The 26,424-nt window shown below is 45.2% G+C and overlaps 1 protein-coding gene across 3 annotated transcripts in view; it reads right to left on the bottom strand.

The window, feature by feature from the left end:
• Positions 1-15,322: 15,322 nt before the first annotated feature.
• Positions 15,323-26,424, bottom strand: part of LOC142698140 (uncharacterized) — a 226,387-nt gene continuing 215,285 nt past the window's right edge. For 2 of the 3 annotated variants that reach the window (XR_012865705.1, XR_012865704.1), the window contains 3 exons: positions 20,052-20,127; positions 15,525-16,284; positions 15,323-15,412 (listed from right to left, as the gene is read on the bottom strand). Coding sequence is in view for 1 of the 3 variants with exons in the window: in XM_075847809.1 (XP_075703924.1) it covers positions 15,566-16,284; positions 17,459-17,516 (777 nt within the window). In the remaining 2 variants the exon portion in view is untranslated. Of the gene's footprint in view, positions 15,413-15,524; positions 16,285-17,458; positions 17,766-20,051; positions 20,128-26,424 lie in introns of those variants that run through there. The other variant, XM_075847809.1, reaches the window with a different exon arrangement.

The following is a 26,424-nucleotide window of genomic DNA, read 5'->3' as shown; positions in this document are numbered from 1 at the left end:
GGGTCTGGTCTGGTGTCTGTATTTATTTAGGGGTCTGGTCTGGGTTCTGTATTTATTTAGGGGTCTGGTCTGGGGTCTGTATTCATTTAGAGGTCTAGTCTTGTATCTGTATTTATTTAGGGGTCTGGTCTGTGGTCGGCATTGATTTAGGTGTCTGGTCTGGGGTCTGTAAATATTTAGGGGTCTGGTCTGTGGTCTGCATTCATTTAGGGGTCTGGTCTGTGGTCTGTATTTATTTAGGGGTCTGGTCTGGGGTCTGCATTTATTTAGGGGTCTAGTCTGGGGTCTGTATTTATTTAGGGGTCCGGTCTGGGTTCTGCATTAATTTGGGTGTCTGGGGTCTGTATTTATTAAGGGGTCTAGTCTGGGGTCTGTATTTATTTAGGGGTCCGGTCTGGGGTCTGCATTTATTTAGGGGTCTAGTCTGGGGTCTGTATTTATTTAGGGTTCCGGTCTGGGGTCTGTATTTATTTAGGGGTCTGATCTGGGGTCTGTAATTATTTAGGGGTCTGGTTTGTGATTTGCATGGATTTAGGGGTCTGTTCTGGTGTCTGTATTTATTTAGGGGTCTAGTCTGGGGTCTGTATTTATTTAGGGGTCTGGTCTGGGGTCTGCATTTATTTAGGGGTCTGATCTGGGGTCTGTATTTATTTAGGGGTCTGGTCTGGGGTCTGTATTTATTTAGGGGTCCGGTCTGTGGTCTGCATTGATTTAGGGGTCTGGTCTGGTGTCTGTATTTATTTAGGGGTCTGGTCTGGGTTCTGTATTTATTTAGGGGTCTGGTCTGGGGTCTGTATTCATTTAGAGGTCTAGTCTTGTATCTGTATTTATTTAGGGGTCTGGTCTGTGGTCGGCATTGATTTAGGTGTCTGGTCTGGGGTCTGTAAATATTTAGGGGTCTGGTCTGTGGTCTGCATTCATTTAGGGGTCTGGTCTGTGGTCTGTATTTATTTAGGGGTCTGGTCTGGGGTCTGCATTTATTTAGGGGTCTAGTCTGGGGTCTGTATTTATTTAGGGGTCCGGTCTGGGGTCTGCATTTATTTAGGGGTCTAGTCTGGGGTCTGTATTTATTTAGGGTTCCGGTCTGGGGTCTGTATTTATTTAGGGGTCTGATCTGGGGTCTGTAATTATTTAGGGGTCTGGTTTGTGATTTGCATGGATTTAGGGGTCTGTTCTGGTGTCTGTATTTATTTAGGGGTCTAGTCTGGGGTCTGTATTTATTTAGGGGTCTGGTCTGGGGTCTGCATTTATTTAGGGGTCTGATCTGGGGTCTGTATTTATTTAGGGGTCTGGTCTGGGGTCTGTATTTATTTAGGGGTCCGGTCTGTGGTCTGCATTGATTTAGGGGTCTGGTCTGGTGTCTGTATTTATTTAGGGGTCTGGTCTGGGTTCTGTATTTATTTAGGGGTCTGGTCTGGGGTCTGTATTCATTTAGAGGTCTAGTCTTGTATCTGTATTTATTTAGGGGTCTGGTCTGTGGTCGGCATTGATTTAGGTGTCTGGTCTGGGGTCTGTAAATATTTAGGGGTCTGGTCTGTGGTCTGCATTCATTTAGGGGTCTGGTCTGTGGTCTGTATTTATTTAGGGGTCTGGTCTGGGGTCTGCATTTATTTAGGGGTCTAGTCTGGGGTCTGTATTTATTTAGGGGTCCGGTCTGGGTTCTGCATTAATTTGGGTGTCTGGGGTCTGTATTTATTAAGGGGTCTAGTCTGGGGTCTGTATTTATTTAGGGGTCCGGTCTGGGGTCTGCATTTATTTAGGGGTCTAGTCTGGGGTCTGTATTTATTTAGGGTTCCGGTCTGGGGTCTGTATTTATTTAGGGGTCTGTAATTATTTAGGGGTCTGGTTTGTGATTTGCATGGATTTAGGGGTCTGTTCTGGGGTCTGTATTTATTTAGGGGTCTAGTCTGGGGTCTGTATTTATTTAGGGGTCTGGTCTGGGGTCTGCATTTATTTAGGGGTCTGATCTGGGGTCTGTATTTATTTAGGGGTCTGGTCTGGGGTCTGCATTTATTTAGGGGTCTGATCTGGGGTCTGTATTTATTTAGGGGTCTGGTCTGGGGTCTATTCATTTAGTGCTCTAATCTTTGGTCTGTATTTATTTAGGGGTCTGGTCTGGGTTCTGTAATTATTTAGGGGTTTGGTCTAGGGTCTGTATTTATTTAGGGGTCTGTTTTTGTTTAGGGAGGTCTGGGGATTATAATAGTTTTGTAGGTCTCTCTGTATTTTCTCTAAAAATATTGAATAAAGCCCTATTTGACAACACCATCACAAAGGAGCTTTACGACGCACTTACACCAGTTGAACCGACAATCCAAACCCTCTACTTACTACCTAAAGTCCATAAAGACTCTAAGATTCCTCCAGGAAGGCCCATCATATCAGGTAGGGGTAATATGACAGAAAAAACCTGTAAATTTATTGACTATAATTTAAAGGGATTTGTCGAGTGCTTACCATCATACGTACGAGACACAGCAGATCTTCTGCAATGGGTTGACAGAATCAATATAGAGGATGATATGTTGTTAGTCACTTTGCGACGTTGAGTCGCTATACACCAGTATACGTCATGCTGACGTACTCAAAGCAGCTGAATTCTTTCTCAACACAGGAAACATGGAAACTAATTTCTCTAAGTTTATACTTACCTTACTTGAATTCGCCCTTATTCACAACTTTTTCATTTTTACCGGCTCCAGGGAACGGCAATGGGGGCGGCCTGTGCACCCTCATATGCCAATTTGTTCCTCGGGCTGTGGGAGAGGGATCTTTTCCAGGGTGGGCAGGGTGTCTCAATGGACCAGGTCATATTTTGGGCCCGGTATATTGATGACATCCTGCTCATCTGGAAAGATACGCCGGCATCACTTGCGACTTTTATACATGACTTGAACAAAAATGACTTCAATATCAAGTTAACCTATGATTCTGATAAACATCAAGCAGAATTTTTGGACATTAAACTATTACGGGACTCTAATGGTTTCCTCCAAACTGATGTATTCCGTAAAACCACTGCGGTAAACTCTTTTCTTCATGCTTCTTCTTCTCACCCCAAACAGACTATACGGGCAGTACCAACAGGCCAATTCTTGAGGATCAGAAGGATTTGTTCCTCTACTGAGGTCTTTGAAAAACAAGCCTATGACCTCACTAATCGTTTTCTGGCCCGCGGATATAGCAAAAGATTGATCAAAAAAGCGTACTATCGTGCCAAAAGTACTCCGAGAGAGAATCTTTTATTCCCTAAACCGAAAAGCCAGTCTGAAGTACAGGTAAGATTTACAACAAACTACCAATCACGCTGGTTTCAAATGAAGGGAATAATTAAACTATTTTGGCCCATTTTACTCACAGACCCCACAATAGAAAAATATATCACCAAGTACCCAAGTATCTCTGCGAGACGATCACAAAACCTCAAAGACTATCTTGTCAAGAGCTGCTATCAACGTAATGACTTGAAGTTCCCATTTGGTACTAGGGGCCCAAAATGGGGCTCTTAGAGCATGTGGAAGTTGTGTTGCGTGCCCCAACATTGAGAGGGCGACCTCTTTTTCTGATTCAGCAGGTAAGAAAACCTTTACTATTACGCATTCAATTTCGTGTTCAACAAAAGCAGTAGTTTACTATGCTACATGCCATGCCCCAAAATATATATTGGTCTCACCTCCAGAGAATTTAAGATCCGGGTTAGAGAACATGTAAGAGACATCATGGGAGCGGGGGCCATTGAAAAATTAGAAACTTTAAAAGCTGTAGCCAGACACTTTAAGACACACCATGCATGTGACCCGACGAAATTGAAAGTTAGGGGCATTGATTGCATCGAACCAAATATTCGTAAAGGCGATATATCAAAAAAACTGGCTCAGTGTGAATCAAAGTGGATCTGGACTCTGGGGACTCTGCGTCCACTTGGACTAAATGAAAATGTGAATTTTGCTCCATTTCTCTGACCATTGACCTCCAGTGGGTCACTCTTTATAACATAAATGTACGTTGTATATATTTTATTTTAATTTGTATTGTTATTAATTTGCCCTCCATTTTTCAGTTTCTCTACAGATAGTTGTGTCGCTACTTTATTGGGTGACCTCGGAAGTAGGAATATTTCTATGAAGACATGTGGCTAATATAGCGAATAATGACTCATATAACAATAATATGCATATTGATCCATTTTGGTTATATGATTGCACAGAAATATACATTTATTTGATTAAATGCACTAAATGTATTTTATGAGCATTTTTATTATATATAGCTTATACATGCGTATATTTTATGCATCTGTTGTATATATTTCTATTATTCTTTGTTTCCACATTGGTTACACGCTTTTCACCTTTTATTCACACACACAGTCATGTTTGGAATATCTTTCTGTACCATGTACGTATACTTTTTTCTTCACTAATGTCATTTCTCTTCTATTTATATTTTTATTCGTTTTTGCACTTGCATATTTATTTATATGTCTAAATATGCATATCTATACATGTCACTTAATATCTATAGATTTTTTATTTTTCATGATATATAGTTATATTTTTGTGTATATACATAGTTTTGTGTACACTTATACTATATGAATTCACATAACCAATTTTATACATAGGTTCTACTCACTTTTTTATCACACATAAAAACATACAACATATAATGTTTTACCAATTTCGGGTCACTTTATTTCATATCACCATCATACATAATATAAATACATTTTTAATCTATTTATTTTTATGCATTTATTTCTCAATGATGTGCTTGACATATAACCATGACCGATGATAGAATTATAGTTCATAACGCCATCGCCATACTGTCAGTTTGGTACTTCATCCAATGTATAAATCAATACTATGTCTTTTGTTGCGACATCGTCCAGTCAGGCTAATCTGTATCCATACCCACCTATATATCCAGGCATGTACAGCTGTGCGCTTACGCCAGGGGGAGTGACTGGGCTATCTCGTGGCTCGTGCGTCTATATCCCGGTGGGCGGGGCTTCGCGACGTCAGCCGTCATCGATCCCCCGCCCGCCTGGATGGCGCGTGGCCAGGAGTGTGCCGTCGGCCATATTTAGACCTGGCGCATGACACCAGTACGAGCTAACACATTGCCTGGATGAGTAACGCCCCTATCATGCCTGATTGGATGCTGTGCATGTAAATGGAGGGTCCCACTGGAGAGACGCCACCCCCGGACGAAGGCATTTTGCCGAAACGCGCGTGGGATGTGACGTCTCTGGTTGTTCTAAGTGAGCCACATGGGTAGGTTACTTGTTTACTCATCTCTTGATCTTGCTTGTCTATGTTCTGTTACTACGCACTGACCATTATACCCAGTCACCTGCATATATATGATTGCTGTACTGCCGTTCACATGCTGATCAGCTGGATCATTGTGACATGTGCACCTGACATCCAGTACTTTGAGTGTTGGATTGTATCTCTCAATACCCATGCCGGTTACCAAGTGCTTACATTTTGCTCTCTGCACAGAGGGACGTCCTGTTCATGCTTTGCATGACTCATTTTTATTGTTTATGTATTTTGAATAAAGATTGTATTTTTCTATATGAGACTACTGTGTGTTAATTGTACCCCATACCTTGTAGGTTTTTCTTGCTCAAATATCGGGGTCAATACACCAAGATATACTTGCTTTATATATGTTTTTGTCCCTTTATGGTTTACGATTCTATAACTATACATATAGGTTGACATCAACTTTCCTGAATGTACCAATAGGTGATTATTGCAGGTTCCCCTGGCTTGGATTTTGTATAGACATGGTAAACTGTTGTTTGGCCAGCTACAACTCCACTATGGCGGTGCGGCATAGCGGGTCCACATACCCACAGATCGTGACATGTTCTAACACAGTCTTATACTGTCAGCGATGATTGGAAACTGTCAGTATGTATGGACACAGACCTTTAACCGGTTAAGGACTAGGCTGTTTTACAGCTAAATGACCAGAGCAAATGTAACAATTTTGCTTTGCGCTTCTTTAGATGACTATAACTCTGCAGGTGAATAAAGTTCATCTTTGAATTTTACACTCTTTTTAAAGGACAGATAGGGCTTTGTTTTAGTGGCATTTGTCAGTATATATCATTTTTATTTCTTTCTCTAAAGTGGGCAAAATTGGAAAAAAATGCAAGAATTTAGCAATTGCGTCAGTTTATACCAGCATTTTTCACACACGGTATGGACCACGGACAAAATTAATCTCCTTTCACATTGTTCCACTTCTCCCGTGCATGGGGATACCAAATATGTGGGCCTTATTATCACATAGAGATGTAGGAGGGCGGACGATAGAAGAAGCTTATTTCACAAATCACTTTTTTTCAAAGCTGGTTTTACAAAACTCAACAGAGTTTCTATAACACGTCCAAAATATCTGCTCTTGAAGCAGAAATCCCAAAATATTCATCTAGGGGTATAATGGGAATTTATTTTTTGGGGTTTTCTAAAATAAGAAATTGCAGGTTTATGCAAATGGAGCTCTCCAGCAGATGAACTTTAGAGAACATCAAACATGACATCCACCCCGCACCCATTCCCTCCCCCACCCTTGGAGTAAAATCAGGGGAAAAATAAAAACGTAATGTAGGGCAAATATATTTTCAACGAATTAACTAAAATCTAATAATGCAGAACAGTGGGGTATTTTTTAAAACATGGCTCAATGCACAGGCCTGGTTGTGAGGGACATGAGGGACAGAAATATCGGGAATCTTTGCGGTGCCCGTCTTTTCTGCAGACGCGGCACTTTTTCTGGGGGTTGCTTCTGGTTGGTGTTGGGGGAATCCGACTGATGAAGTGTCTTTCAGTCTGTCGCGTGACATCCTCAGACTGGGGGCATTCTCGGGTGTCCTGAACATCAAATATGAGGCCTTCAATAATTTTTTCCTGGAAATCCAGGTATGTGTCTCTGCCTCTGTTTTTTTTGTAGAGCGCAGATGAGTTGTGGATTTGCCACCTGTAACAGATAAATGGCCACTTTTTTGTACCAGGTTTTAGTTTGGCGTTTTACTAAATAGGGCTGTAAAACCTGGTCGCTTAAATCCACCCCCCCATGTACTTGTTATATTCGGACCCGATCACTGGTTTGTGCTTGTCCGATGTTGCCCCTCTTTCCCTCACTGCCACTGTTCCTGCGGTATGAATCGTGCTTCGCACATACACATCTTTGCGATCCCTGAACTTGACCGCCAGCAATTCCTCGGATGCATAAGAATAGGAGTCCCCCTTTACCATGCGCTTCCCCACTAATTGCTGTGGAAAACCAATTCTGTTTTTGCGCATGGTACCACATGCCCCAGTCCTTGCAGCATGTAAATGCCTAAACGGGCACACTGGAATAAAAATTATCACAGTACAGGTGGTACCCCTGGTGAAGCAGAGGCTGCATTATCTCCCACACGATCTTACTGCTGGTGGAAAGATCAGGGGGGCATCCAGGAACATTTATTGTGCGGTCCCGCCCTTCATAAATCCTGAAGGCGGTGGTATATCCTGACCCGCTTTCACACAGTTTGTAGAGCTTAACGCCATATCTTGCCCTTTTGGAAGGTAGATATTGGCGAAAGCTAAGTCTGCCATGAAAGTTGAGGAGGGATTCGTCCACACTTACATTCTGCTCAGGGGTGTAGAGTTGCAGAAATAAATTATTCAGGGAATTTATTAGCGGTCTTATTTTGAACAACCGATCCCGGTTTGCATCGGTACTTGGGGGGGCCTGTGCGTTGTCATTGAAGTGGAGGAACCTCATTATTGTCTCATAACGAGACCTGGGCATTACTGCAGAATACACTGGGGTGGCTTGGGCGGGTCTTGTTGACCAGTAAGACCTAATGGAGGGCTTTTTGACAATACCCATATTTAGGGTGAGCCCCAAAAAATTTTTTTAATTCCTGCAAATTGGTTGGCGTCCAATCTCTGGAATGGGTGGATGAAGGTTTCTGGCTTATATATTGAGTGGCATATAAATTTGTTTCGTGGACAATCTGATTTAGGATGTCGTCCGTTATAAATAAATGGAAGTAATCCATTTGGACAAAATTTGTATTGTCCACGGTTATGCCAGGAGTGGCAGTAAATCCATGGATTCTAGGCCCAAAAGATGGGGCAGGTGCCCATACAAGAGCCTGGACTGGAGGGACAAGGCTGTCCCATGCTACAGCGCTACTTGGCCCTGCGCTTTCATGTTCTGCAGTTTCAACTGCATCAGGGACAACGTCCCCTGAAGATGAACCTGAAGTGACGCTGTCATCGTCACTGCCTAAAACAGGTTCCATCTCGGACGCCATCTCTGATGCGGTCTCCGACTCAGACCACAGCATGGCGTATGCCTCCTCGGCGCTAAACAACTTCCTCGCCATAACGTAACTAACACTAACACTAACTAAACAAATTATTTTTTATTTTTTTTATAAAACACACAAACTAACTGCTATATATATCTACACTACCGCTAACAAAAAAATAAACCGCTATTGCTATATATATTATATATATGTGGATATATATATATAATTATATACTCCCTACCTGCCTATTCTAATAGAATAAAAGAAAGAAAGGTAGATAGATAGATAGAAAAAAAGATAGATGGATAGATAGATAGATAGATAGATAGATAGATAGATAGATAGATAGATAGATAGATAGATAGATAGATAGATAGATAGATAAGATAGATAGATAGATAGATAGATAGATAGATAGATAGATAGATAGATAGATAGATAGATAGATAGATAGATAGATAGATAGATAGATAGATAGATAGATTGTATAGATAGATAGAAAAAAATAAATCTGCCTTATATATTGAGTGGCATATAAATTTGTTTCGTGGACAATCTGACTTAGCGCTACTTGGCCCTGCGCTTTCATGTTCTGCAGTTTCAACTGCATCAGGGACAACGTCCCCTGAAGATGAACCTGAAGTGACGCTGTCATCGTCACTACCTAAAACAGGTTCCATCTCGGACGCCATCTCTGATGCGGTCTCCGACTCAGACCACAGCATGGCGTATGCCTCCTCGGCGCTAAACAACTTCCTCGCCATAACGAATAACGTAACTAACACTAACACTAACGAAACAAATTTTTTTTTATTTTTTTTATAAAACACACAAACTAACTGCTATATATATCTACACTACCGCTAACAAAAAAATAAACCGCTATTGCTATATATATTATATATATATGTGGATATATATATAATTATATACTCCCTACCTGCCTATTCTAATAGAATAAAAGAAAGGTAGATAGAAAAAAAGATAGATGGATAGATAGATTGTATAGATAGATAGAAATCTATCTATACAGAGAATGTTTTATGAGTGTAACTGTATTTTTTTTTCACAGTATTCTTCTGGCAGCAATTCTCCCGAGTCTCTTCTTCTCCTCAAACTGAAACAATGTTTGAGGAGAAGAAAAGAGGCAGGAGATTTACTGCCAGAAAAGTCAAAATAAAACAAATGTGGTCGCTGTGATAGGTTTTCACAGTGACCACATGTTCAGGGACCATCAGATTGGTCCCGGATACTCTGCCCAGTGCCCAGAGCTGTTGGTAACAGCGTGGGCACAGGGCTGTGTGCACGCGATCGAGTGCACACTGTTTTCTATGCAGAAATGCATGTGATCGCTGTGATTGGTTGTCACAGCGATCACATGTTCAGGGGCCAAAAGATTGACCCCTGACATTCTGCCCAGTGCCCATGGCTGTTAGCAACAGCCAGGGCATAGAGCTGTGTGCACCCGATCACGCGTGCACAGTCTCTGAAGTGAAAGACAGACTTGGGGTATACTAACAATGCTCAGGCAAGGATCAGATGGGTTGGGCCCTTCTTATAGTCCAGGAAATCATGTGTGTTGATGATGGTGATTTCCTACATGTGCGTGAGCTGGCCCTTTAAGAGAGGGCACGAGCGTGCGCGCGCACCCTACGGGACAGAGCAGATCGTAGCAGAAGTGAGCGCTGGCGTCTCCTGGGAAGGAGATGGGAACCAGCGCTCACAGATCCATGGCTGCGGGCGTCAGGTGAGTGGACCCGATGGCCCTGGACGCTACAGTATTCCCCCCTCTTACGCCCCCTCTTCTTGGGACTAGAGCAAGAGGAACTTCTTAACAAGAGCAGAGGCATCAAGGTTCTCCTCCGGCTCCCAGGACCTCTACTCAGGACTAAAGCCTCTCCAGTCCACCAAATAGAAAGTCCTTCCTCCTACCCTATTGCAGTCCAGGATCTCCCTCACCTCAAACACATCAGAAGAACCGCTGGGAGCAGTTGTGGAACAGGAAGTCTTGCTGTAGCAGTTCAGGACCACTGGTTTCAGGAGGGACACATGAAAGGAGTTGGGGATTCTGAGGGTAGGAGGCAGCCGCAGTTTATAGGAGACAGGGTTAATCTGTTGCCGAATCTCAAAAGGACCGAGAAACCTGGGAGCAAACTTGTATGAAGGCACCCTCAAACGAATGTTCCATGAGGACAACCAGACTTTGGTACCTGGAAGATACTGCGGCGGCTCTCTTCTTGCATCCGCTTTTCGCTTCATGCCCGGATCTGTTGCCAAATTTACAGGAAGTCCCCAAATGCAGAGTCAGCAGCGGGTACCTGAGAAGTAGTAGACACTGGAAGAGGGACTCTAGGATGTTGACCGTATACAATGTAAAACGGAGTGGAAGTGGTGGACTCGCTTGTGTGGTTGTTGTACGAGAACTCGGCCCATGGAAGAAGCTGTACCCAGTTATCATGCTGTAAGGAAATGAAGTGACGGAGATAATTCTCCATGATCTGGTTGATCCTCTCGACTTGCCCATTGGACCGGGGGTGATAGGCTGTGGAAAAGTCCAATATCACATCCAGGAGTTTACAGAGAGCCCAGAACCTCGAGGTAAACTGAAACCCCCGATTGGACACAATGTGAATGGCAAGCCATGCAAGCGGTAGATGTGCTGGATGAAGAGATTCGCCATTCGGGGAACAGAAGGTAGGCCGGTCAGCGGGATAAATTGTGCCATCTTCGAGAACCGGTCCACCACCACCCAGACAGTGTTGCATCCTGCTGAGGGAGGAAGGTCAGTGACAAAGTCCATCACAATGTGCTGCAAGGTGGCATTGGGTATAGGCACAGGTTGATGGAGGCCGGCAGGCTTGGAGTTAGTAACCTTGTTAGAAGCACACACCGTGCAAGAAGAGACAAAGTCCACAACATCCTTGGGCAGCGTGGGCCACCAAAAGTGACGAGCAATCAGGTCTCGGGTTTTACGAACACCAGGGTGCCCAGCCAGTTTAGAACTGTGTCCCCATCGGAGAATTCTTCTCCTGCCTGCTAATCGAACAAAAGTCCTCCCCGGAGGGATGTTTCTAACCTGCAAAGGATTGGCAGTGATAATGCAGGACGGGTCTATGATAGTTTGAAGAGACTCCACCGTGTTATTCGTTTCAAATGACCTGGACAGGGCATCGGCCCTCACATTCTTGTCAGCGGGACGGTAGTGGAGCACAAATTGTAAACGGGTGAAGAACAGCGGCCACCTGGCTTGACAGGGATTTAGTCGTTGAGCGGACTGAAGGTAGGTGAGGTTCATGTGGTCGGTGTAGATTAGGATGGGGTGAGCTGCGCCCTCCAGCAGATGTCTCCACTTCTCCAGAGCCAATTTGATGGCCAGTAGATTCTGATCCCCAGCAGAGTAAATGCGCTCTGCAGAAGAAAAAAGTCTTGAGTAGTAGCCACATACTACTGCCTTTCCTTTGGGGCTCCTCTAGAACAGAAGTGCGCCTGCACCAACATAAGAGGCGTCCACCTCCAAAGAAAACTGTATATATACGTCAGGATGATAGAGGATCGAGGCAGAAGTAAAGGCTTTTTTGAGACTAAAAAATGTGGACTCTGCCTCTGGGGTCCACACCTTGGCGTTCACACCGTTCTTGGTAAGGCTGGAAATAGGAGATGTCAGTGATGAGACGTTTGGGATAAACTGCCGGTAGAAATTGGCAAATCCCAGGAAACGCTGTATGGACCTCAGACCTTGAGGACGTGGCCACTCCAGGACAGCTCTCACTTTCTCAGGATCCATCTTGAGACCTTGATCCGATATGATGTAGCCCAGGAAGTGCAGAGAACTCCTCTCAAAGACGCACTTCTCCAGCTTGGCTATAAATGATTCTCCCTTAATCGTAGTAGAACTTGACGGACATGCCTCCGATGAGTCGTCGGATCTGGGGAGAAAATCAAAATATCATCGAGATAAACAACAACACAGATATAGAGGAGATCTCGGAAGATATCATTAACGAGTTCCTGAAACACTGCAGGAGCGTTACACAGTCCGAAGGGCATCACTACGTATTCATAGTGCCCGTCACGGGTGTTAAATGCCGTCTTCCATTCGTCACCCTGGTGGACCGGAGCGGAAGTGAGATGGGGACCAGCGCTCACAGATCCATGGCTGTGGGCGTCAGGAGGTGAGTGGAACCGACGGCCCGCGGCCATAGATGCTACATGTGAGTAAACTCGCTAATATACATTCCCGTCCCCCTTGGTGCTGTTTCTGAGATTTTCATAGATTTGTATAGCGCTGATGAGGAACCGGAAGTCTAGTTGTACAGTCTTCTTTGGTGACGACACGACTCTTCGTCATGTGATCGGCCCCGCTGTACTCTATGTACTCGCTGTACTACTGCTCCTGCAGTATACGGAGCACAGCGCCGCTCTCTGAGAGGTTCCTCTGAGAGGTTCCTGTTGTTTCTCCTTTGCTTAATCCAATGCTAAAAACTAATAATGATTTTTTTTTTTTTATAAATGCAAGCCCCTCAGTTGGAGTCACTGGGACCCAACACTAGAATTTCATCTGATTTGACAGATTATGGCACAATTTTCTATGGGGAACTTATGGTGGTTATTTTGATATTCCCATACTGTTTTTTGACACAGACCACCTACCTAAACATTGCTACAGACAAATCCACCTCTTCATGGTAAAGGTATTCTCTAATGCCAGTGCTGTCTTACAGCAGGATAATGCCCCCGCCACACTGCAAAAATCGTTCAGGACTGATGTGAGGAACATGACAAAGAGTTCAAGGTGTTGACCTGGCCTCCATATTCTTAATTCAATCGATCATCTGTGAGATGTGCTGGAAAAACAAATCCAATCCATGGAGACCCCTACTCACAATTTACAGGACTTAACCCCTTAATGACGAAGCCTAGGTTGGGCCTTAAAGGAACAGTGTCACCAAAAAAAAAATTTCTAACATCAGTTTGATTTTAGTCTTTTATTAAAAACTTTTATATTTATTTGTGTGTTTGTGTTTCACTTTTTTTTATTTTTACACTTTTTCTTCCCTATGGGGGCTGCCATTTTTTACTCCATTTCTGTATGTGCCGATTAACGACACATACAGACATGTAATATACGGCAGCTCCAGTCCCATAGGGACTGCGAACGGGGCCCGTTCGCAGTCACTATGGTGTACGCCGTCTGTGTGAACGGCGCATGCGCCGCTCCCACACAGTCCAAATTGAAATGCGCGCCGTCCGGCGCCATTTTACTGTGGACCGGAAGTCGCGGCCGGACAGTAAGATTACTAGTTCCGGTCGCGGCTTCCGGACTTGTGCACATGGAGCAGCGGCAGCAGACGGAGAGGACGGACCGGAGGGAGCGGCGGCGACTGGAGCAGGTAAGTGATTTCTGTGTATGTACGTGTTTTAGTGTGTGTTTACTACTGTATGTAAACCTACTACACTGTGTGTTAGCGCAAAAAATGGTGACACACAGTGTAGGAGGTTAGACCGTTCAAACCCCTCATTTCTCCCGGCACTAGCCAGGATAAAGGGGGGGGGGATTCTGAGAGCTCACTAGAGCGAGTGAGTTTTTCCCAATTTTGCAGCAAAAAGCAATGTGGTTGCTTTACCACATGCAATGCTGCAATTTTGGGAATGGCTCCATTTAGTGACCAGCAATGGGAAATATTATAAATTAGAATCTAATTTATAATATTTCCTGACTCGTGAAAAAAATAAAAAAAATTACAACAATGTTTAATCACCTATGCACTAATTGTTTATCTAAAAAAAAAAAATACATGTTTTGCTGGCAACACATTCCCTTTAAGGCTCAGAGCCCATTTGTCTAATCTGACATGTGTCACTTTATGTGGTAATAACTTTGGAATGCCTTTATTTATCCAAGTGATTCTGAGACTGTTTTCTGGTGACACATTGAACTTTATGTTAGTGGTAAAATTTGGTTGATACATTCAGTGAAAAACAGAAAAAATTACAGAAAATGTGGTGTAAGGCAGATGGTTATACCACACAAAATAGTTATTAATTAACAATTTGTTTTTTTAAATAAAGGACTTAATATTGAAAAAAGGTTTTTTATACAACTGTTTTTTTTTTGTCTATCTAGGTGACTTGAAGTCAGGAATCCCTGATCGCTATTCTAATACACTGCACTACATGCGTAGTGCAGTGTAAAAGTGCTGTCAGTTACTCACTGACAGCAAACCTAAGGCAGGACAAACTAGGCTTCCGTAGATGACAAACCCGGAGGCCATTGTTAGGCCTCCTGTTGCCATAACATGATGGAATAGAACGTCAAGGAGCAGGAAGGGGTTAAAGGATCTGCTAACGTCTTGGTGCCAGATACCACAGGACACTTTTAAAGATCTTCTGAAATCCATGTCCCAAAGGGTCAGAGCTATTATGGCAGCACGAGGAGGACTACACAAGGCAGGTGGTTTTAATGTTATGTCTGGATGGTGTATATGTTAGTAATTCATTTCTATTCATTTGTACATTGATGGAAATTAGGGTATGTTCACACGCAAACTCAAAAATATCTGAAAATACAGAGCTGTTTTCAAGGTTTTCAGCGTTTATTTACGGCCGTTTTTGGAGCTGTTTTCAATATTGTCTAGGAAAAACGGCTCCAAAAGTGGCCCAAGAAGTGACTTGCACTTCTTTTGTGAACATACCCTAAAAAAAGAGTAATTTTTCTGTGCTTTTTATTTTTACAATATATATCAATCACCCTAAATATTGTAATCTTGGGGCCTACATTGCTCCTATGTAAACATGGGAACGCCACCATTCTCACCAGTTTTAAGGCGTAATGTAAGTCTTAGGCCAAAATGTAGTAGTAGTCGAAACGCCAATCCAACCGAGATGGAATATGAAATATCCAAGATAGAAGGGAGTCCCAGGCATAAAATAAGATAAGATAACTTTATTAATCCCCGAAGGGAAATTCCAGTATCACATAAATGGATTCTGGGAAACGGCATCAGGGATCTTTTATTATTAGGTCTCTGTGCAGATTGAGATTCTGGCGTCCAAGGTGAAGATGATGAAGAAGACTAGGTGGTACTGTAGACAAAACAAAAAATAATCAGACCAGACGATAATCACTCAGCAATATACTGGTGCCGAAGCTCCAGCCATGATTTCACAAAAATACTATAGATGTCAGTGATCATACCTGTACTGCTGGTGTTTCTTCTGTACCACAGCTGTTGGTACTTATCTCCTCCTCTTTCTTTGAAAGGCATGGACGCGGCACAAGGGACAGCATGGATTTGTCGGGATCCAATGTGCAATACAAGGCAGATGGAATATGTGAGAACATGGCAGAACGGTGACTTGCTCTCCAATCTCATAGTCCTCTAGGCATATAGTGCAGGACTGGATGTCTTCGTTTTCAGTAAAGGTTCGAGATGGGAGTCTATCAATCTGCCTGCCTCTCCTGCCTCGCCGACGTTGTCTTCTCTGCACAGGTCTGCTGTCTGTGGTCTCTGTTGTCGACTGTTGGTTGGGAAGCAGCTGACTGGTGCTTGGTGTTGGCTCCACCAGCCTGTTAGATGTTTGCTGAGGAGATCTGCTTCCTTCTCTGGACGGCTGCAGGTTTGGTAGCGGCTCACTGGTGCTGGGGTCTTGTGTTGGTTCCTCCAGCCTTTCGGATCTCTCCTGAGTAGTTGATGGAGTAGACCCAGGCTGGGATTCTCCAGGAATTCTGAGCTCGGTCTCACTATTAATACGACGGCCACTTGTCGTTTCAGACTGTTCTATTGGCTCATGTCGTAATGGGGACCGGCTTCTGTCCGCTCCTTCTTGCTGCAACCTACGGCGCGGTGGAACTTGACCACGTCTTCGTCTCCTGTCGGGGACATTGTCATGGTCTTCATCCTGCTCCACACTCTGACGCCTTCTATGTCCAGATCTTAATCTTCCATCAGCAATGCCTAGATGTGAAACAATGTGTATAACATATATTAATTATGTACAGAAAAAATGTGAAAAAAGATCAATACCAGACATTTCCTATGGACTCGCGTGGCCTTCTTTCTAGAGGAAAGCTCCCATGTTTTTCTAATCTTGGACAACCGTTTTGATACTATGAATATATACACAGTCGAGTCACATTATTATAACTACTACTAATATCCAGAGTAACCGGCGTGTGCAGCACGGACAGCAGTAGACGGGCTGGGAGTGACTCAATAAGGTGCTGGTCAGTGGTCTCATATGTGGAGCCTCGCTGACTCCATACATCCCACATTTACTGGAGGGTGCGTGGGGGAGGATCCATAAAGCGAACAACACGATTGGCGTGGTCCCACAGATGCTCAATTGGGTTCAAGTCTGGAGAAATAGGGGGCCAGGGAAGTACTTGGAAGTCTTGGTCGTGCTCTTCCAACCACTGTCGGGCATTTATAGTCGTGTGTCATGTCGCATTGTCTTGCTTTAAGTTTCCATTTGCTCCAGGGAAGACAATCAGCATGTATGGTGGATGTGATCTGTAACGATGGATTCATATCTAAATCGGTTCAGAGCCTTCCATAAAGATGAGTGGCCCAGAGAATACCATGGAAAAATACCCCAGACGCTGACGTCGCCGCCAGCTTTTTCCAGCAATGGTTGTAAAGTCCATCCTTTCGATGAAGCAGAAAACGTGATTTATGGGAGAAGACAACCCTTTGCCAATCATCGGTGCTCTGAGACCAATACTGCCGTGCAAATTGAAGCCATTTTCTCTGATGCACCTTTGTTACATAGGAGCAGTGACCATCCGTCGGGTTCGGAGCCCCATACGCAGTCGGGTTCGCTGAACTGTTGTATTAGACACACGTCTGGTAGCCAACGTTCACCTCTCAAATACATGGCACGTGGTGCTCTGCAGTTTCCATGTCCGTTATTCCCAATGGTGCCATTTGTCCACTCACGATACACTGTCACCACAGCAGCACGCGAACAGTTCACAAACTGCGCTGTTTCAGAAATACTGCCGCCCTTGGTCCGAAAGCCAATAATCATCCCTTTTTGCAACTGAAAAATGGTGCATTTTTTGCGGACGCAAAACGGACACGTTTGTGTGAAACTAGCCTAAATGTATCTGATATAACAAGTTCCACTTACCTTGATTTATCCGGGAACTTTCGTCTATTGCAAGCTGCAAGAGTTCTCTGTAACTCATTGTTCCTTGTAGCAGGCGGCTTGATGTTTAAATTCAGGAACAATGGAAAAACGGGATTCCTCAAATAAGAGGGAATCTACCACGATGTTCAGAAGTTGCACTGGTGTTTAAGTGCTCTGAACAGATGATGTAGTAGTCGCTTTGTAGCACAAATTCGCTCTTTGAAAAACCAAGTGAAGTTTCAGCATCAGCATCAACTCGAGATATGGCACTGATGTGACCGCGCTTGGGGTACTTAGAACTTCACGCCATTGTGATGTCACTGCTATAGATGCCACACCCTCCATTGTTCTGATGACATCACTGCCTGCAGTGATGTCATAATGCTTACGGTATGTCATAAACGGTCCCCTGCTCTGCATTATACCAATCACTGCAGGAAAGCCTCCAAATAAATAAATGAATATATATTACATTTTTTTATATTTACATATTGCAGCTGAAAATCTCTAATATTTGTTTAGTAAATGTTTCTCTATAATTGTTTAGTAAATGTTGTAGCACACAATTCATCTAAGTAAAAGTCTTAGTAACAGATTACCACAATGGAGAGGTGGAAATGTAACTTTATTTTTCTAAAACTAGATGGTTCTGGAGTAAATAAGAATCCTTTATAACCTAAAGAGGTTGTCTGGTATAAGAAACCCATTGTAAATACCCTATTGGGGAATTATAAGTTAAGAAAGGACAAGTCTCTTATTGATTTCACTGTGTAATGCTTAGTTTCTCCTGTAGTGGCGCTGCAGGGGAATTCAACACTTCTCAAGTTCCATCACAGATTAAATCTGATCGCTGGGGGTCACAATCAGCGACATTAAGCTGCACTATCTGGATGTACAAATGACACTGGATGAGGGCCGTATTGTGACAGACATTTACACCAAACCAACTGACTGAAAATAACTTTTTAATTTTAGCTTTCAACCCAAATCAGCACAAAAATAAAATTTCACAAAGCCAACTACATAGTGATAGAAAATGCCGCAGAACTTCGCATATAAATGAGACGGATATGTGAGAGGCAGATACATAGGGCGTGCTCTAGCAAAGTAAAAAATGAGCCCCCATTACTTTATTTTTCTGATCTCAAATGCCAAGATACTATCCCGTTAGTAAGCCCTAAATATACACCTCCTGCAATGAGCCATAATACAATTGTGGGGATCAGACCTTAACCACTTCCTGCCGCAGCCATTTTGAATTTTTTTATTTTTGTTCTTTCCTCCTCACCTTCCAAAAGCCACAACTTTTTTATTTTTCTGTTGATATATCCATATGAGGGCTTGATTTTTGCAGGACGAGTTGTAGTTTTTCATGGCACCATTTATTGTACTAATGAAATGGGAAACTGAAAGAACTTTCTTTGTGGGGTGAAATAGGAAAAAAGCAGATTTCTCCATTGTTTTTTGGGTTTAGTTTTTATGGAGATCACCGCGCGGTTTTGTTTCGCCATTATCTGAGAGCCATACGTTTTGTTTTCTTTCCGTCGCTGCAGCCGTGTGAGGGCTTGTTTTTTTGTGGCACGAGCTGTCGTTTTTATTGGTTCATGAGACTTTTTGATCATCTTTTATTCCATTGTTTGTGGGAGATGAGATGACCAAAAAACAGTGATTCTGCCCTTGACATTTTTTGTTTGTTTTAATGCATTCACCATGTGGGTTAAATAATGTTATACTGTTATATCTCTGACTTTTACGGACGTGGCAATACAAGTTATGTTAATTTACTTTTTTTACATTGCTTTTTTTTAAACTTTAAATATTTTAACTTTATATATAAATATATATATATATATATATATATATATATATATATATATAAACTTAATTTAACTGTATTTTACTTTCTTTACTTGCCCTCTAGGGGACTTAAACCAGCAATCATTGGATCGCTTGCATGATATACTGCAATACTAATGTATTGCAGTATATCGTGTTCTTTACCTGCTCTTATTAAGCCTTGCCAGGGGTGCAAAGATGGCAGACCTGAGGGCCTACATTAGTCCTCCAAGCTGCAATGACAACCATCGGCACCCCGCAATCGCAGGGGGGCAATGGGCTGTCAGAGATGGCCACCCCCATCTTTCTAATGGCTTAGTTACCGCAGTTACTATTGACCTCAGCATCTAAGGGGTTAAACGAGTGGGATCGTAGTAATCTACGATTTCGCTCGTCGCAGTGAACTTTCAGTTGTAACATACAACCAACACCAGCAAATTATGGAGTGACCTCAGTCAGTGACACCACTCCATACTTCCCTCCTGGCCTACACCGTATATATACACGTTGGTTGTCGTGGAAGGGGCTAGGCAGCATTGAAGGGTTATGCTGCTATAAAGCAGATCTTCCCTTACAAAAACTAATGAAGTTTTGGCAACCAAAGGTGCCCCCCTCAGCATCAGAGCCCCATAGCAGCTTCTATGGCTACTAGGGCTATAGTTATGTCCATGTACAGGGGGAAGATTTGACAGTAACACTACAGGTGATGTATTATCACAGTATACATCTAGTATTAGGATAAAATAGAATGACGTACCAGTCCCCAGACATTAGTAGATACGGGTCACTAAGAAAATCATGGTGGTTCCAAGTACCAGGCTCAGGACCAACACCTACAAGAGGAGGAGAGAGAATAAGGAGGTTAAAACGTGGCCAGGTGCGGTGGATTCACTGCTTGTACACAATGCATCTTAAAGGGGTTATGCGGGGACTAAAAGTTATTAGCAGTGTTCTCACTGCATTATGTGATGTCACGGTTTGTGGGTATGTGGACCCACCAGGCCGCACCGCCATAGCAGCGAGGCAGCTGGCCAAACAACAGGGAACCCCAGAAATACATAGTCCCGCACAAGGGTAACCGGATAGTCCAGACAGTGGCCGCAGCTCTGGCACGGATGGAGGTATTTAACACAGGACGTGGCGGATGACACAGGTGCAGTAGACACGACTCCAACTAGTAGGCACAGGAACAAGAAGACAGTACGGGATACAGGAACGGGTAACAGGGCACGGGAACAACTGGAACGGGAAACAGTAAGGGACCATTTGAAAGACAGACTTGGGGTATACTAACAATGCTCAGGCAAGGATCAGATGGGTTGGGCCCTTCTTATAGTCCAGGAAATCATGTGTGTTGATGATGGTGATTTCCTACATGTGCGTGCGCTGGCCCTTTAAGAGCGGGCACGAGCGTGCGCGCGCACCCTACGGGACAGAGCAGATCGTACCAGAAGTGAGCGCTGGCGTCTCCTGGGAAGGAGATGGGAACCAGCGCTCACAGATCCATGGCTGCGGGCGTCAGGTGAGTGGACCCGATGGCCCTGGACGCTACAGTATCCCCCCCTCTTACGCCCCCTCTTCTTGGGACTAGAGCGAGAGAGGAACTTCTTAACAAGAGCAGAGCCATCAAGGTTCTCCTCCGGCTCCCAGGACCTCTCCTCAGGACCAAACCCTCTCTAGTCCACCAAATAGAAAGTCCTTCCTCCTACCCTCTTGCAGTCCAGGATCTCCCTCACCTCGAACACATCAGAAGAACCGCTGGGAGCAGTTGTGGAACAGGAAGTCTTGCTGTAGCAGTTCAGGACCACTGGTTTCAGGAGGGACACATGAAAGGAGTTGGGGATTCTGATGGTAGGAGGCAGCCGCAGTTTATAGGAGACAGGGTTAATCTGTTGCCGAATCTCAAAAGGACCGAGAAACCTGGGAGCAAACTTGTATGAAGGCACCCTCAAACGAATGTTCCATGAGGACAGCCAGACTTTGGTACCTGGAAGATACTGCGGCAGCTCTCTTCTTGTATCCGCTTTTCGCTTCATACCTGGGTCTGTTGCCAGATTTACGGGAAGTCCCCAAATACAGAGTCAGCAGCGGGTACCTGAGAAGTAGTAGACACTGGAAGAGGGACTCTAGGATGTTGACCGTATACAATGTAAAACGGAGTTGAAGTGGTGGACTCGCTTGTGTGGTTGTTGTACGAGAACTCGGCCCATGGAAGAAGCTGTACCCAGTTATCATGCTGTAAGGAAATGAAGTGACGGAGATAATTCTCCATGATCTGGTTGATCCTCTCGACTTTCCCATTGGACTGGGGATGATAGGCTGTGGAAAAGTCCAATATCACATCCAGGAGTTTACAGAGAGCCCTCCAGAACCTCGAGGTAAACTGAAACCCCCGATCGGACACAATGTGAAGGGCAAGCCATGCAAGCGGTAGATGTGCTGGATGAAGAGATTCGCCATTCGGGGAACAGAAGGTAGGCCGGTCAGCGGGATAAAATGTGCCATCTTCGAGAACCGGTCCACCACCACCCAGACAGTGTTGCATCCTGCTGAGGGAGGAAGGTCAGTGACAAAGTCCATCACAATGTGCTGCAAGGTGGCATTGGGTATAGGCACAGGTTGATGGAGGCCGGCAGGCTTGGAGTTAGTAACCTTGTTAGAAGCACACACCGTGAAAGAAGAGACAAAGTCGACAACATCCTTGGGCAGCGTGGGCCACCAAAAGTGACGAGCAATCAGGTCTCGGGTTTTACGAACACCAGGGTGCCCAGCCAGTTTAGAACTGTGTCCCCATCGGAGAATTCTTCTCCTGCCTGCTAATCAAACAAAAGTCCTCCCCGGAGGGATGTCTCTAACCTGCAAAGGATTGGCAGTGATAATGCAGGACAGGTCTATGATAGTTTGAAGAGACTCCACCGTGTCATCCGTTTCAAATGACCTGGACAGGGCATCGGCCCTCACATTCCTGTCAGCGGCCACTCTGCGTGACAGGGATTTAGTCGTTGAGCGGACTGAAGGTAGGTGAGGTTCATGTGGTCGGTGTAGATTAGGATGGGGTGAGCTGCGCCCTCCAGCAGATGGCTCTACTTCTCCAGAGCCAATTTGATGGCCAGTAGCTCCTGATCCCCAACAGAGTAAATGCGCTCTGCAGAAGAAAAAAAGTCTTGAGTAGTAGCCACATACTACTGCCTTTCCTTTGGGGCTCCTCTGGAACAGAAGTGCGCCTGCACCAACATAAGAGGCGTCCACCTCCAAAGAAAACTGTATATATACGTCAGGATGATAGAGGATCGAGGCAGAAGTAAAGGCTTTTTTGAGACTAAAAAATGTGGACTCTGCCTCTGGGGTCCACACATTGGCGTTCACACCGTTCTTGGTAAGGGTGGAAATAGGAGATGTCAGTGATGAGATGTTTGGGATAAACTGCCGGTAGAAATTGGCAAATCCCAGGAAACGCTGTATGGACCTCAGACCTTGAGGACGTGGCCACTCCAGGACAGCTCTCACTTTCTCAGGATCCATCTTGAGACCTTGATCCGATATGATGTAGCCCAGGAAGTGCAGAGAACTCCTCTCAAAGACGCACTTCTCCAGCTTGGCGTATAAATGATTCTCCCTTAATCGTAGTAGAACTTGACGGACATGCCTGCGATGAGTCGTCGGATCTGGGGAGAAAATCAAAATATCATCGAGATAAACAACAACACAGCTATAGAGATCTCGTAAGATATCATTAACGAGTTCCTGAAACACTGCAGGAGCGTTACACAGTCCGAAGGGCATCACTACGTATTCATAGTGCCCGTGACGGGTGTTAAATGCCATCTTCCATTCGTCACCCTGGCGGACCGGAGCGGAAGTGAGATGGGGACCAGCGCTCACAGATCCATGGCTGTGGGCGTCAGGAGGTGAGTGGAACCGACGGCCCGCGGCCATAGATGCTACATGTGAGTAAACTCGCTAATATACATTCCCGTCCGCCTTGGTGCTGTTTCTGAGATTTTCATAGATTTGTATAGCGCTGATGAGGAACCGGAAGTCTAGTTGTACAGTCTTATTTGGTGACGACACGACTCTTCGTCATGTGATCGGCCCCGCTGTACACTATGTACTCGCTGTACTACTGCTCCTGCAGTATACGGAGCACAGCGCCGCTCTCTGAGAGGTTCCTGTGAGAGGTTCCTGTTGTTTCTCCTTTGCTTTATCCAATGCTAAAAACTAATAATGATTTTTTTTTTTTTTAAATGCAAGCCCCTCAGTTGGAGTCACTGGGACCCAACACTAGAATTTCATCTGATTTGACAGATTATGGCACAATTTTCTATGGGGAACTTATGGTGGTTATTTTGATATTCCCATACTGTTTTTTGACACAGACCACCTACCTAAACATTGCTACAGACAAATCCACCTCTTCATGGTAAAGGTATTCTCTAATGCCAGTGCTGTCTTACAGCAGGATAATGCCCCCGCCACACTGCAAAAATTGTTCAGGACTGATGTGAGGAACATGACAAAGAGTTCAAGGTGTTGACCTGGTGTAGCGCCCATGGCCGCGGGCCGTCGGGTTCACTCACCCCCCGACGCCCGCAGCCATGGATGAAAACAATGATCATTAACCCACATGACTTCCTGCTCTATAAGAATGCCCCAGCCCTTCTGATCTTTGCCTGAGCGTTGTTAGTCTTTCCCAGTCTGTCTCGCAAATGGTCCCTTAGTGTCTCCCGTTCCCGCTGTTACCCATGCCCTGTTACCATTCCTGTATTCCGCATTGTTCCTGTGCCTACCCGTGTTCAAGTGTCATCTGCCACGTCAAGTGCCAACTGCCATGTCAAGTGGCATCTGCCACGTCAAGTGCCATCTGCCACGTCAAGTGTCTTCTGCCGCGTCAAGTGCCATCTGCTCATCGGATACTGCCCGCCACGTCTGGCGCCACTTTCCGCACCTGCCTCCATCCGTGCTGAAGCCACAGCCACCGCCCGGACTATTTCAGGTACCTAAGCATTACTGTCTGCCATCTTACTTTCACATAGACTGTGACCTGGTCAGCTGCCTCCCCGCTACGGCGGAGCGGCCTAGTGGGTCCACAAACCCAGTGTCCGTGACAGTACGCTCAGGCCATGGAACCCGCTGGTCAGCCCAAGACCCCAGTACAGAAGATTCAGACAGAGATGCATGACCTACGCACTCGTCAGGATCAACTCCTTGAGGCGGTGAATTCTATTCTGGTCCGCCTGGATCTACTCGCTGTTCCACCCCCGGTTCTTCCTCCAGAGGCTGTTGCCACTGCCTGTTGCTCCCCCTGTTTGTTCCGGTTCCTCAGTTCCTCTGCCTCTTCCTCCTCGCTACGACGGTGACCCCAGAGCATGCAGAGGATTTCTTAATCAATGCACGGTGCATTTTAGGCTACGGCCTCATCTCTTCCCCTCCGAGGAGGCTAAAGTAGCGTTCATTATCTCCCTCCTCGCTGGCAAGGCCCTCGCATGGGCGAACCCAATCTTGGAGCAACAGGGACCTGTATCCTCGGACCTAGCCTTGTTCCTGCAGTCCTTTCGTACCGTGTTCGAGGAGCCGGGTCGAACATCCTCTGCCGCAGCCACTCTGTTGACCCTCAAGCAAGAAGGCTCCACAGTAGGGGAGTATGCGATCTCCTTCCGTACCCTAGCAGCCGAGCTGGCATGGAATAATGAGGCACTGGTGGCGACCTTCTGGCAGGGACTGTCCTCTCACATCAAGGACGAACGGGCAGCCCGCGACCTTCCTTCTACCTTGGATGCCCTTATCCTGTTAGCCACCCGGGTTGATATGAGAATCTGGGAGCGCTCTCAAGAGGTTCGTTAGGAGAGCCGGGCCCACAGACCAGCACCCCCTGCCCAGAGACCACTATTGTCCACTCCTAGTGCGCTACCTGAGGAACCCATGCAGGTAGACAGTCCGGTTATCTGAACAGGAGAAGCAGCGCAGACGCTCCTCTGGACTTTGCATGTATTGCGGCCTCAAGGGTAATTTTGTGCGCCAATGCCCACAGAAACCGGCAAACTCCAGTACCTAGGGTTGGTTGGAGAGGCAACTCTAGGTGGAACGTCTCCAAACGTTAAAACCTCTTCCAAATTATCGATACCTGTGGCCATCGTCACCGGACAGACATCACATCCTTCCACCGCCTATCTTGACTCTGGAGTGGCTGCTAATTTTATCCACCAGGATCTAGTGGATCGGTTTCAACTACCCACAGTCCGTCTGGAGAGACCCCTGGCAGTTGCTTCTGTGAATGGTCTACCCTTTCCTGATCCGATCATGCTCATCACTGAGCCGTTGACATTACGGGTCGGAGCTCTTGACTCAGAACAGATCTCCTTCCTGGTACTACCCAAGGCTATCAATCCTATCCTGCTGGGTCTGCCATGGCTCCGTCTACACACCCCGACACTCGACTGGAGTTCTGGAGAAGTTCTTCAATGGGGTTCCAGATGCCATAGCCATTGCCTGTCACAAGTCCGTTCTGTTGTGCCCCCTCTGCCTCAGTCACTCTCTGATCTACCTTCTCAGTATGCCAGTTTTGCGGATGTCTTTTGCAAACGAGAGGCTGAGACGTTGCCTCCACATCGGAATTATGACTGTCCCATTGAACTGGTTCCCAATGCTTCTCTTCCCCGTGGACGAGTATATCCTCTCTCCTTGCCAGAGACTTTATCGATGTCAGCCTATATCAAGGAGAACTTGGAGAGGGGTTTTATTCGGAAATCTTCCTCCCCGGCCGGGGCAGGATTCTTCTTCGCTAAAAAGAGAGATGGATCTCTCCGACCCTGCATTGACTACCGTGGTCTCAATCAGATCACGGTCAAGAACAAATACCTGTTGCCACTCATTTCCGAGCTGTTTGATCACATACGAGGAGCCAAAATTTTTTCCACGCTAGATCTGCAGGGGGCCTATAATCTAATCCGGATTCGACGGCGTGACGAATGGAAGACGGCATTTAACACCCGCGATGGGCACTACGAATACCTAGTAATGCCCTTCGGACTGTGTAACGCTCCCGCAGTATTTCAGGAGTAATGACATCTTCCGAGATCTCCTCTATATGTGTGTTGTAGTTTATCTCGATGATATTCTAATCTTCTCCCCAG

This window comes from Rhinoderma darwinii (genome assembly GCF_050947455.1).
Source record: "Rhinoderma darwinii isolate aRhiDar2 chromosome 12 unlocalized genomic scaffold, aRhiDar2.hap1 SUPER_12_unloc_2, whole genome shotgun sequence".
Classification (NCBI taxonomy): domain Eukaryota; kingdom Metazoa; phylum Chordata; class Amphibia; order Anura; family Rhinodermatidae; genus Rhinoderma; species Rhinoderma darwinii.
The sequence above is the reverse complement of the archived record's forward strand: the minus strand, read 5'-3'. Positions and strand labels throughout refer to the sequence as shown.